The sequence below is a fragment of the Periophthalmus magnuspinnatus genome, chromosome 7, assembly GCF_009829125.3.
Source record: "Periophthalmus magnuspinnatus isolate fPerMag1 chromosome 7, fPerMag1.2.pri, whole genome shotgun sequence".
NCBI lineage: Eukaryota > Metazoa > Chordata > Actinopteri > Gobiiformes > Gobiidae > Periophthalmus > Periophthalmus magnuspinnatus.
The window spans coordinates 22,665,050-22,678,153 of NC_047132.1; the positions used below are offsets into that span (position 1 = coordinate 22,665,050).

The 13,104-nt window shown below is 39.1% G+C and overlaps 2 protein-coding genes across 3 annotated transcripts; one reads left to right on the top strand and one right to left on the bottom strand.

Annotated features, from left to right (window-relative positions):
- Positions 1-499: 499 nt before the first annotated feature.
- Positions 500-5,761, top strand: rbm39b (RNA binding motif protein 39b). The gene is made up of 15 exons (XM_033969177.2): positions 500-715; positions 1,377-1,434; positions 2,726-2,775; positions 2,913-3,098; positions 3,200-3,256; positions 3,331-3,448; positions 3,516-3,668; positions 3,762-3,899; positions 3,975-4,040; positions 4,109-4,313; positions 4,397-4,480; positions 4,550-4,640; positions 4,712-4,817; positions 5,289-5,367; positions 5,436-5,761. Exons 2-15 carry the CDS (start codon positions 1,384-1,386, stop codon positions 5,534-5,536), a joined length of 1,485 nt encoding a protein of 494 aa, XP_033825068.1. The 5' UTR covers positions 500-715; positions 1,377-1,383; the 3' UTR covers positions 5,537-5,761.
- A 145-nt stretch (positions 5,762-5,906) lies between these two features.
- Positions 5,907-12,701, bottom strand: LOC117373250 (embryonic polyadenylate-binding protein-like). 2 transcript variants are annotated; one of them, XM_055223142.1, is made up of 15 exons: positions 12,562-12,701; positions 11,701-11,916; positions 10,159-10,352; positions 9,613-9,728; positions 8,760-8,899; positions 8,598-8,692; positions 8,389-8,526; positions 8,222-8,317; positions 7,528-7,788; positions 7,283-7,370; positions 7,099-7,206; positions 6,912-7,036; positions 6,470-6,572; positions 6,272-6,402; positions 5,907-6,211 (listed from the first exon to the last, which is right to left on the bottom strand). In XM_055223142.1, exons 2-15 carry the CDS (start codon positions 11,891-11,893, stop codon positions 6,149-6,151), a joined length of 1,851 nt encoding a protein of 616 aa, XP_055079117.1. In that variant the 5' UTR covers positions 11,894-11,916; positions 12,562-12,701; the 3' UTR covers positions 5,907-6,148. The 2 variants fall into 2 exon arrangements, with proteins under 2 accessions (XP_055079117.1, XP_033825075.1); XM_033969184.2 differs by having other exon boundaries at positions 6,132-6,211; positions 11,701-11,900; positions 12,562-12,637.
- Positions 12,702-13,104: the final 403 nt, after the last annotated feature.

Sequence of the window (13,104 nt, forward strand, 5' to 3'; positions counted from 1 at the left end):
TTAAATGTTTTTATTTATTTATTTTTTATTTCTTTTATTTTTTTTATTGAATTGCTCTCATATGATAAATTGATTGATTGATTAATGTTATAAATGTGTTATGAATGTTGTGGTCCCGTATGCACTGTGTTGCATATAATGGCATATACTTAAAGGTACAATATGTAACTTTCTGGGCACATCACCTGCACGACTCTTTGGAAATATAAAGTTACTTAAAACCATACATCCGAACATTCTCCGTGGAAATAGACAGATTTTATGCCATGCTGTGGAAGATTATTACCTTCACCTTTATTTTTACAGGGAAGACTCAAAGACAATACAAAAAATAAGCAAACAAACAAAACAAATAACTGCAGATGCTTCAAGAAACTGTGTTGGATGAATTAGGCTCTATCAACAAACCGTGTATTTGTAGGTGGTAGTTACTTGCTGGTCCAGCTGGGGGCGCTAGTGGAGTGTCAAACGTGTGCGCTACCCTCAGTCTGGAGAAGACGAGGCCGAAGAAACAGGCCGAGCTCAGAGGACGCGCGTCTCGTCCGTCACGACGCACCGCTGCCACACGCTCAAACACAAAGGATTACATAATACTGACCATTTTACTTTTAATTATAGCTTTTTCTACTTTGCCAGGGAAGGCGGCTGATCGTGTCTCTCCCGTGGGGTCCGTTGCTTTCGACTTTAACTCGTACAAGTGTCGCATTATCTGAAGGTAAGACACTGTTTATCGCTGAAGCTCGTTCTGGCGGAAGCGTTGCTAGTAGGCCATATTGGGAGTTCAAGCTTTGTTACTAAATTTAAAGCGTTTTACGTCTCGTGAAGTCACATATATGTCTTTTACATACCGTGTTATTGCAGTATTTGGATTTGGAACGTCGGTTACTTAATACCTTTTTATGAGACCTTGGACGCGTTTATCGAGCAGCACCGCTGAAACACATCATGGCCAACTTCGCCCAATTGTTGCTAACTTTTGCCACGCATCTGGGACACATTTACCTTCCCTTTTCATGCGATGTATTTTATTTAGTCCTTTTAGTTACAGTACAGCGGATGGTTGGATAGAAATGCAATTAAGTAAAACATTAATCTCGATTGACGATGGCATTTTATTCAGTCTGCGTTAACACGTGGTCACATGATCCGCAGGCGTAACTGGCCTTTGGTTTCCTTTAATGTACATGACGACACGAGAGCTTCAACAGAGCAGGGTAAAACACAACACTAAGAGCAAAATGGTGGTATTTGACAAACACTAGTTTTACCTCAAACTCCTCAGCTTACAACGGTGGTTCAGTACACTACAAATATTGAGCACACCGCTGAGCACAGTTGGGCTTTTGTTCTCATACCTAATCTGTTATCTTCTGCAGGATCAACATGGCTGATGATTTTGATGTGGAGGCCATGCTGGAGGCTCCCTACAGAAAGGTGGGTTTCTGTGTACGGCTAGGGTCTGTTTGAGAGTTTTGCTATTCTCCTTTATTTAATTATTTAAATACTGTTGTGACTATGTTAACTTGTTAATGTGGTGTGATTGAGTTTTGTTCAATGGTAATACAGAACTATAAATAAATCAACGTCTATCTCTCTTTGTAGACTTCCTAATGATATCTCACCTCTACTCCCATGAATTCATCTTTGATACCACTGTGAACTGTGAAAAAAAGGAAGGTAGTTATTGTGCATATACTGATGTACTGTGGTTCACCTTAGGCCAAACAAACCTAGAAAATGCAGGCCCTGAACGGTTGTGACCAGGTGAATACCAATGGCTTATTGGCCCATATCCAGCAAAGGAAGCAGTATTCAATTTTACAATAAGTTGTTACATTTTTCAGTTAAAATAGAAGTTATCCTAGAAACCAAAATTGTTTTTTTTGTTTTTTTTATACATCTACTTTCAACTAACAAATGAATGTCTTAAAATGTGTTTACACTCTCTGTAAGTCAGACTTTGCGTTGGTATCAGCTCCTTTAAGTAAACATGAATACTGCTTCTTTGCCCAAAAAGATGTACTGTAAATCAGCATCTTTTTTTAATTAATTCATTTTTTTTTTTACTTTTATAACGTTTAGTTTTGCATGCCACAATTATATTAGAATAAACAATCAAGTTTTAATTATTAAAGATACTTTTTGAAGGAAAGACAGTCATTAGTAACTCATGGATAAATTTATTAAATTTATTCTTTTTTTAATTTTTTTTTTTACTTTACTTTTTCCATGGGCATCACTATTACTAAGAAGTGTGAATCCCTGTTTGCTTCAGGGCAAGATGTGTGACAGAGGTGGCATCGAGCTCATACAGTCCAAGAACCACAGGGGGTGAAGATCTCTGGACTGACTCCAACCACACAGGATGTCTTTTAGAGGCTGTGGCCGTGTGGCCTCGTGATTAGGCACTGTTAGATGCTTGGGTACGATCCAATAGTGAGAGTGAAGAAGATGACCAATAATCATTACTGTCTGCACTCAGCTAATGTTGGAGAATACCTTTCCCTTTGAGAATAAACTACTGAAATCTTGTAAAAGAAACTGAGGATTGGGAATTGGGTGCTATGGGGTTGTGGATGGATATTGTCCAGGCATGACACTAAATGTTTAGTACTATTATTAATTGAATATATTTTGCATTTTCTCTTGTCCCACCCCACCCCCTTTACCATCACGTCATGCAATGTTTCACCTACGTCACCTGATGTTCTTCTATCGACCTTAGGATGAGTACAAGTCCTCTCATACTAACGGACATGAAGACCATAGCAAGAAGTAAGTTCTGACTTGAGAATTCTGCATTTGTTTTATTTTTTATACAAGTTTGATCAGATTCGCCATTTCTGTGAATCGACTACAAATGTAAAAGATTGTTATTTGGCATATTTGAATCTGTTATCTGAATGCTTCAGGAAAAAACGGAGTCGTAGCCGCAGTCCGGCCTCTCGTAAGAGACGGAGCCGGAGTAGGGATCGGAAGAAGGGGAAGAAGAGAAGCCGGAGCCGTGAGCGCAAACGCAGCCGCAGTAAGGAGCGCCACCGCAGTCGCTCCAAGAGCAAGGAGAGGTCCGGGAGATACAAAGGACGCAAGAGCCCCATGTGAGTCACTTAAGATCTGTAGGTTGTGTACAACTTTTGTAGTAGGGCTGTCAAAGTTGGCATGCATTTTTGAATACTATATCCTATATTTATAATTTTAGACGCAAGCACTCAAAAAGCCGAAGTCCCATCATCAAAAAAGAAAAGAGTCCCATAAGGTGGTGGCAATAAATGTCAAATTTGTCATAATGTTACTTAAAATTAAAATAACACTATTCTTGACCTGTTAAAGGCAACCTATTGATAATCTAACCCCAGAGGAGAGAGATGCACGCACAGTCTTCTGCATGCAACTGGCAGCACGAATCCGTGCTCGAGATCTGGAAGACTTCTTTTCAGCTGTTGGAAAAGTGAGTTTGTGACCCGAGATTCATTAAGTTTTGTATAAAACATGTTTTAATTATTCTTTGTTAATAGGTCAGGGATGTAAGGATAATCTCCGACAGAAATTCAAGAAGATCAAAGGGCATTGCCTACATCGAATTTGTAGAAACATCGTCCGTACCACTCGCCATCGGACTAACTGGACAAAGACTGTTGGGAGTCCCAATTATTGTACAGGCCTCACAGGTAAGTGTGTGATGTCATAAGCTTCTGTAACAAAAGGGATATATATATATAATGTATTAATACATTTATATTGTGTGCATGCTTTAATGACAGGCGGAGAAGAACAGAGCTGCTGCAGCTGCTAATGCCCTGCAGAGGGGCAGTATGGGTCCAATGCGACTCTATGTGGGGTCATTGCACTTCAACATTACTGAGGAAATGCTGCGGGGAATTTTTGAGCCTTTTGGAAGAGTCAGTCTCACTTATTATACCTTCATAAATTTGTATGTTGAATGTGTTTAATCACATCTAATTTATCTCCTACAGATTGAGTCGATTCAACTTATGATGGACAGTGAAACTGGAAGATCTAAAGGATATGGATTCATTTCTGTAAGTAAAAGACTTACTGATGGCTCCTTCTGTTTTTATTTTAAAGTTTGCTTACTGTATCTAAATAGTTTGCAGATGCAGAGTGTGCCAAAAAAGCCCTGGAGCAGTTGAATGGTTTTGAGCTGGCGGGACGTCCAATGAAGGTGGGGCATGTTACAGAGCGCTCAGACTATTCTATGGCCAGCTCCTTTTTGGACAATGACGAACTTGAAAGAACTGGCATTGACCTGGGCACCACAGGACGATTACAGCTCATGGCTCGGCTAGCGGAAGGTTTTAGTTTAATTTTATTCTGTTTAAACATTATCAGTTGAATGTTTTTAGACTAATTTCTTTCTCACTATTTCTCTGAACAGGAACTGGTCTGAAGATCCCACCAGCTGCTCAGCAAGCTTTACAGATGACTGGGTCTGTACAGTTTGGAAACACACCAGTCTCTGGTATGAGCTCAATAAACTGAACGTGCTTGTAAATAAATTGATATTATTGATATATGTATTCTGTTTTAGGTGTTCCACCTCCTGCTCAAGCCTTGAACCTCCCAGCACAGCCAATAGCCACACATTGTCTTCAGCTGTCCAACCTTTTCAACCCACAAGCGTAAGACAAACTACAAAAAATATTTTGCCGACTAAATCTGTAGACTAAAATCAATGTTTGATTTCTTGCAGTGAAAATGACCCAAACTGGGCCACAGAGATTCAAGATGATGTCATTGAAGAGTGTAACAAACATGGTGGAGTTGTTCACATTTATGTGGACAGAAACTCCCCTCAAGTGAGTCATAATTGAATTGTCAATGCCAAAATTTAATACCAAAGGACACTGAGACAGACCACAACAATTTTAAGTCAAACGTTTCTGGTAGGGGTGGAAAATTAATCAAATTTAAATTACCCCCACCATAAATACAATGATACCCTCTGCACATGTGTTACTGGTGCAGAAAGATCCATTATGGCTCAGTTATTTTATTAAAATCAAACTTTTGAATTCCAAATTCCATAAAAGCAAAACAATTCAACCAGGAGCAGCTGAGCTTTCTGTGAAAGGTTATATTCTAAATAAGATTGCATTAAAAAATTGATAAACCTGTAACTAGAACAAAAACCCACCCAAAAGCAGGTTATGACCTGTTCCTTGATTTTAGTCATGGCTCAAGTCAGATCATGTCAAGTTTGGCGTTTCTGACAAGAAGCACAAGTCATCTTTAGTTGTTTCAATGCTGATGTAATAAATCTTTTTCAGGGTAATGTCTATGTCAAATGCCCTTCAATTCCTGCTGCCATGGCCACTGTAAATGCACTTCATGGACGTTGGTTTGCAGGTTTGTAACAAACATGTCATGAATTCTATTAACAATGTTCAAATGAAATAATTTTCTTTCCTTAACAGGAAAGATGATCACTGCTGCATATGTACCTCTGCCAACCTACCACAGCCTTTTTCCTGATTCAGTGACTGCAGCAATGCTCCTGATGCCCTCCCGGCGATAGTTGGTCTGACTCTTAAGTGTATATACCTTGTTTTCAGTGACTGAGATGGCAGCAGTTTAATAGTTGCCCATGTGTAATAAGTATGCCTCAAGTTTATGTACTCAGCTGTGCATTGATTTGTCTAAACCTGAAATTAATTTGAGTTATAAAATGTTTAAATGACTTGCTGTTCAGATTGTTAGGTTAGGCCTTAAATGCCAAAATAAATTTGCTTTGTAACTTAAATCAGACATTTTTACTTTCTTGAAAAAGACTTGAAGATCTACAGTGCTACACTCTTGGAAAATTCAGCTCCAATCATCTGTGCTTGCAGCCTTGTCACTAAAATACCTTCTGATGCCTTTCATCCACTCTTGATTAAACTAACAATGTGAGGAAGCTTGGACCAAATGACAAGTTTGATTTGCTTTTTGAACTTTATTCTAACAAAAGTTTGTGGAACAACAAAACTATTTCAATCTTACCCAGAAGTTAAATAATTTTTTTTACAATATTTGTTTCATTCCGGTAACAGTTGACTTTCTGTAGAGCTTGAAATATCCAAAGTTAGGAATGGTGCACTTGTTCTTGAGTCTAGATTTTCAAAAGGACCATCCTTACTAACACCAGCCTCTACTTCTTTGGAGAAAGATCTTTTGTTTGGTGGGCCTTAAGAACTGCAATTGCCTCATCCACCTAAACAGACAGGATTGTAATTTATTGAAATGAAGACATAACTCCCACCAAACGCATTACCTTGGCATGAAGGGACTCTGGGGACTCAAGCATGTGCAGCAGCTCTGAGTTGTCTATTTCCAGTAACATCCCTGTAATTTTTCCTGCCAGGTTTGGATGATAAGCCTGAATCAGGGGGTACAGTCGCTCACCTGGGGGTTACACATACATTAGTATACATTCAAGCAGGCAACTTGCATCTAGTACTTGTATACTTACCCAAAAGCTGTTTTTGATCCATTAGAGGAGCTGATGCCAACATGGTGGCGTCCAGAGGTTCCTGACCTGACATGTGACCCACAGGCTCCATCATGGACTTCCCCTAAAAGAGGATAAATGTGCTTTAATTAACAAAAATGTATAATCACAGAGGCTTACACAGGCAAAGTGAGTGAAGGGCCTTGCTCAAAGCCACAACAAAGTATGCCATTATCAGAGCAGCGTTCAAAGCGCCAACTGGTAAGGTGGCTAGAATTGTGCTCCAAGCACCTCAGCTGAAGCGTCATGGAGACGAGAAACTGGTCCTACACAGCCGGTGTATAGGGTTCACCTTTGAGAATCACTTCCCTATTCCTCTAAATTAATCCACTCCCCCACATTTTTTAAACGATGTGCTCCAAATAATCTCCCGTCAGTACTTATTCCTCATTTCATGCATTACCTGCATTCGTGTTACGGGGGTTTGTACCACTTGTGGGTTTCTCACTCCAGTAGAATATTTGTACTGGCTACTCCTGCCCATACCCATGTCACCTCTCCCTCCTACAGTCTGGGTCCCAATGTTGTCTGAAAATCAAATGCAATGAAAGTACAGGTTTCTTTTCACTGATGTGAATGTAGAAACATACTTGTTTTCTGAGTTCCAGAGATGACGTGTGGCACTTGGGTGGAAGCTTGTTTAACGGTAGCAATAGATCCACGCCGTGGACCAGTGTTATACTGGGGTGAATATGGCACTAAAAAATATCATTTAGAATGACCTTTTTAATTTATAATTATAAATGATACACATTTTAAGGACAATTGTGACACCGTGTGGTTTAGGTGGTTGTCCAGCCCAGCGAGGAACTGGTCTCATGTTGTTCATAGCGCCATGGTTATAGTAGGATCGAGATGGGGGCTGAAGGATGGAAAGAAGGTGAGGAAAAAGCAAGTAAAAATGTTCAAAAAACAATTTGTTTATGGGTATACCTTTTTATGATAAAAATGTACAACTCGATTGAGAATGATTATTTTGAAATACCCTTGAAGTTGACTAGTGAGACTTGATTGCCTACCTGTGGTACAGTCATATAGTATCCTGCCTGCTGATAGGAGTCGATTAGGGGGCTGGGCATGGACCTCATGGATGCGATCCTCTGCATGTATTTATTGGTCAGGATGGCTTTCCGCTCCTCTCTACGCTGAGCAAGAGCCACATACAGTGGTTTGGTGGCAATGATTCTCCCGTTCATTTCAGTTACAGCTTTCGTCGCTTCCTCTGGTGATGAGAAACACACAAACCCAAACCCTTTGCTCTGGGAGCCATCTGTCATTACCTAAACAGAATAAAATACATGCAATTACAATTGGTGCCTTAACTACAATGAATTCTCTGTAAAGCTGTCAGTAGGATGGACAGTTTGCAGATTTTTTTTTTGTAAAAAACTAAAATCTAAATTTTTTTAATAAGTATTATGATTCAAATCAAGATCTCGGTATAGTGCACATTTTAAACATGTCCAGGAGAATTAATGAATTTAAGAGAACACTTAAATATGGCCAGCTAAATTAATACAACAATCACCTAAACACCAAACCCATTTAATGATTGCCACAGTTAACATTTTAATTTGACTGCAATCAATTGTGTAGCCCTCACATTTGGTTCAGATTAAAATGTCTGAAATAACAGGGTTTTCCATAACACGTTTGGAAAACCCTGAAGAATATATGGTTCCTGAGCACCCAGTATCTTCTCAGTTTACACACTTTTGCACTGGTGATGGTACCATAAGGAGCAAATTCCTTCCTGAGTCTTTCATCGTCTATGGTGTCATCAAGATTCTTCACATAAAGATTTACACCCTAAAGGAGAAATGGTAATCATCAATACAATATTCACAGTCACTACAGGGTACAGGGTTAAGTCATGGCACCTGGTACCGCTGGATTCGGTCTTGTTTGATCTGATCAAATTTGCGCTTGAGTTCTCCCTGCCGCTCCAGTCTCTTCTGAGCACGACCCACATAAATTATTCTGCCATTGAGTTCCTTCCCATTCATCTCATCGACTGCCTAAGAGTCGCAGGACCTTCAAAATAGGCACTGAAACATCGGTGTAGGACTATGTTGGAGATTGGACTAACCTTTTGAGCGTCATCATGATAGGCGTAGTTCACAAATCCAAATCCACGTGACACACCCTTTTCATCCTTCATCACACGCACACTCAGAGTCTTTCCTATCAACATGACAACACGTAGATGCATGCACTTAGGAGAAAAATGTCAACCAGTAAGTAAACCCACCAAATGCAGAAAAAGCCTCTTTGAGTTTCTCATCAGTGAAGTTATCGCCAAAGTTTTTAACATACACATTGGTGAATTTGACAGATTTTGTCCCATACTCCATCTCTCTTTCCTTGCGGGATTTAAAATGACCCACAAACCTACAGATCAAAATAAGTGTTAAAATGATACATTTCTAATTCAATCAAAACGTAAAGACAATGCAAATGTGACCGTGCGGAAAAAGGCAAGCACATGCAGCAAACTGCTAGCTTGGCAATACATGAGACACTCTCATTGTTTTCTACATCTTCTTTGCTTTATTGACTGATTTATCACATCCAGGGAACATCAGTATCGACTGTCAGAATGGCCAATGCTGTCCACATAAAATCTATAATTTGCTACTCGTTTTTTTAAAAGGTGCATCAAAGTTATTCCAAACAAAAGCAACTATCTACACTCAGTGAAGAAAATGATGTAGTTTAACCTGTGCCTGTTGGTCTTGCCTTGAAATTACAATCATCAAACGAAACCTAGACTAGACTAAAAGACTACAATTTCTGTAGAACTCAATGAGAAAAACACATGAACTGTATCTCCTAGTAAGTTTCTCCATGCAGCAGAGACAGTAGATTCTTCATGCTAGAACAAAACACAAACCTAGACATGGCTCCTGTATTTTCTGATCTAACTGTGGGAACCTGACCACAGCCTGACACAAATGGAGTCTTTGTGATGATGATGCCAGATTCTCGACTGCATGTCCCTTTACTAGGCAAAAACATATGAAGCATCATCTACAACAATCACCAAAAGGTACAGTGTAGTACAAAGTAGTGATGACTGTACTTCAACTCAGAAAATCACTTACACTTTTCGATCATTCAGCAGCATTCCGTTCATTGTCTCTATGGCTCGGTTTGCAGCTTCCTGAGTTTCAAAATGGACAAACCCGTAGCCTTTGGATCCTTTCTCATCACAGACAACCTACAATAGTACAAAATACAAAAAGAAATCAACTTGGTAGAAAAACAAATTATATTAGTAATTATAGTAGGTGTGGGATGAAACATACATCCCAAGAGACTGCATCATTTTCAGTAAGAGCATTCGTTTAATGGTTTATTATTGTGTTTATTGCACTTTCAGCAGTATAGCAAGTTTAACAGGGAACACATGAAATAGAGTCAGGTACCCTCATTGGGCTCTACTGTATAAATAAAGATAATTAAAATGTAGTCTTAAAGGAGGCAAATAAGTTATGGGATAATGCAAAGTAAACTGTCAGGACTAGGCTGCTAAATGCCTTCTATGTACATAAAAGGCATTAAGCATCCTAGTCCTGACAGTCCTGGTGTTCCAAGTCTGCTGATGTATCAATGATGATTGTTTTTTTTTGACACTGCAGTTTACTTGCCTTACAGGACAAAATATTCCCAAATGCAGAGAAGGTGTCATAGAGTGCCTTGTTGTCGATAGATTCATCCATGTTTTTGATGAAAATATTTCCAACTCCAGACTTCCTCAGTCCTGGGTCACGCTGGGACCACATTATTCTGATCGGTCGACCCTTAAGAACGTCATAGTTCATTGTGTCCAAGGCACATTCAGCTACAAAAATAATACGAAAGTTTTAAGTCAGTCATTTAAATATTTAAAAATGTTTACTTTTTGCATTTAATTAATTATACATCTCCGATATGTTAGTGCCATATTGTGGAATGTGCAATAAGTAGAATGTGCAACTATGGGAATAGTGCAATTTTTATTCTGACCCTTCTGTGACCCCAGCCCTTGGGACAATGGATAGAAATTAGCCTTTGGCTATAATCTGGTGTGTTTATGTTCATGTCTGTCATGTCTGCTCATTAACATGCTTTGTCCCAACCAAATAAATACAATTAAAAATGTAATTAACCAACTCACACTCAGGGACCAGCTCTTGCTGGTGCCCAGAGTCAGGACTAAACATGGGTAATCAGTGTTTCAGTTTTATGCAGCTAAAATCTGGAGCCTGTCTCACATCCTGAAGATGTGAGACAGGCCTCTTCTTTGACAATGTTTAAATACAGGCTCAAAACGGTTCTGTTTTGTATCGGAGTGGCTCCACTCCGGAGCGGGGCAAGAGCAATGTGAACACAGCCAACCTCGGGTGGATCTATACAGCCAGCTTTAACCGTAAAAGTGCTTGGAATTGGGCAAAAGGCTCTCTGATCAGATGATGTACATTTGTATGAATGGGCGTTGCATGGCTGCTGTTTGACAAGGCAATTTGGATCAGTTTAATATCAGCCACAGTCTCCTCCAACATCAGTCTGCGTAGGTGAGTTGGGGTCTGTGTGTGTGTCGTTCAAAAAGATTTTTCTCCTCTGCCCCCAGTGTGTACAGTCCTCAAGGTATATTTAGCCACAGGTAAAAGAAAAGACCACTGCCTATAGGGGAAGCAAGCAAGCACATATTCATGGGACTCTGTCCATTTCAAGCACGTTGTCATTGAAAGTTTGGTAATGAGCTCGTGGACTCTCAAAGCTCACAGTGCATGATTGATGCGCAGTGTATGTGAACAAGGCCGTCCCAAACAAAGTAAACAGAACCAAATCTAATAAGCCCTGGGTCACTCCAACATGTGTGAAAATGACCTTATTCTGTAAAGCACTGTGAATGATGCTATACTAATAAACGACTAAACAAAATTGTTCTATACTAATAAACTTCCCAACATATATATGTATATATAATTTCCTGAATACCTGGCATAATTCTCAATGATGGGATTTTAGATTCCGTTTGTCTACGACTTTGTTTTTATATGCTCGATTCTGCAACATCGATTTTGATCTCAATGTCTGTCTAGCATTTAAGGTATGACAAGTAATGATTACATTGATAGCCATTTGAGTCTACTGAATTTATAGCTTGTCATACATTTTATGTCACCAGGTCTGTTGACTTGTCTTACCGTCTGCTGGTTGCTGAAAGTTGATATAGGCGTATCCCAGAGATCGGCGGGTTATAATGTCCCTGCAGACCCTGATGGACGTGATGGGTCCTGCAGGAGAGAACTTCTGATATAACATGGCCTCAGTCACATCCGGGTGCAGGTCCCCCACATAAAGAGAAGCCAGTGGGTAGGCCGGTCCACTGCTGTTCATCTTGGGGCTTGAGAAGTCCAAAGCTTCATTAAATGCACAGTGGAACGATTACCAACAAACAATTATGGAGGGCCACTTGCAGGTTTACAGAAGAAACAGCATATCTATATAGGGGATTTTCTTTCTGGCACCATAATGAGAATAAGTAACTTATGGATGATTTCATAAAACTACAGCATTGACAAGTCCTAAGAAAGAAGGTTAGATGGATCTTTAAGATCATTAGAACTTTTTTCTAAAGCATGTGTTCCGAATCCTTTGACTTTGAGATTGAACTTGTATTAAAATGAATGAAATCGTGATTATGCAATAAATAATTGGCGAGTATTTTAATTAAATAAATAATACAAGCCAACTCAAACATAATTTTATAAATACTAAATTATATTTTCCCGCAACAACTTGGTGATTCAGTCACATAGTGACAATCCAGATGTGTATTTAGATTATTCATCAATAAAATACACCATCGATTTTTTTAAAATAACTTTCATCCTAACCTAAACCAAAGTTTTAACAAGAGGAGAAAGGGTGTGGCTAATGCTAGCTTTAGCTATGCTATGAGCTACGGTCGCTGCCTGCAGCAGTCTACCAAAAGTTCCTGTAAAGTGGTATTTTAACATTTGGGAGAAAAAAATAAAGCTACAGTTAATGTTGAAGTTACTTACATCGCTGAGGGATCAATTTAAATGTTTCAGAGTAAAGTTAGTAATGGTTGGAAAGCGCGTTCACGCTCTCCACAAAACGAAACAATGTTTTCGTTCAATCAAGGCCGTGGAACACCTGCCGTTTTTCTCTCCAGTGATATAATGGATGGATGAAGGTCAAAGTTAACTGTACCACTCCGCATGAAAATATAGTTCATGAACGGACCACTCTGGCTGAATGGACCACGCTACCTGAAATGTGAAATACATTTATTTACAGCTTGGAACTATTATGAATTATTCATATTTTCCCTTTGCAATCATTTGCTACAGGAACAGCTCCATGTTTTCCCAGTTAAACACTTTAATATTATCAAATTGTAATAACAATTGCAATGTCAAATTTACATCCAGCAAAACATTTTTAATTGTACACAACTTTCTCAAAAGTAGTTTTAGTTCCAGTAGCAAGACTCATGGCATAGACTTATATGGTTTGGACCAACATGATTATAATTAGATTTGCTGGAGTACAATTATGTTAAAGTGTTTACATTTGTCGTC

Bases quoted from the DNA above. Each gene is read 5' to 3' on its own strand.
- LOC117373250 (XM_055223142.1), bottom strand. From the start codon at position 11,893: ATGAACAGCAGTGGACCGGCCTACCCACTGGCTTCTCTTTATGTGGGG. The intron at 10,353-11,700 runs GTAAGACAAGTC...TTATTTTTGTAG, and splicing joins CTTTCAGCAACCAGCAGACG to CTGAATGTGCCTTGGACACA. The intron at 7,037-7,098 runs GTATGTTTCTAC...TTTGATTTTCAG, and splicing joins CTCTGGAACTCAGAAAACAA to ACAACATTGGGACCCAGACT.
- rbm39b (XM_033969177.2), top strand. From the start codon at position 1,384: ATGGCTGATGATTTTGATGTGGAGGCCATGCTGGAGGCTCCCTACAGA. The intron at 3,099-3,199 runs GTGAGTCACTTA...TTATAATTTTAG, and splicing joins AAAGGACGCAAGAGCCCCAT to ACGCAAGCACTCAAAAAGCC. The intron at 3,669-3,761 runs GTAAGTGTGTGA...CTTTAATGACAG, and splicing joins TTATTGTACAGGCCTCACAG to GCGGAGAAGAACAGAGCTGC.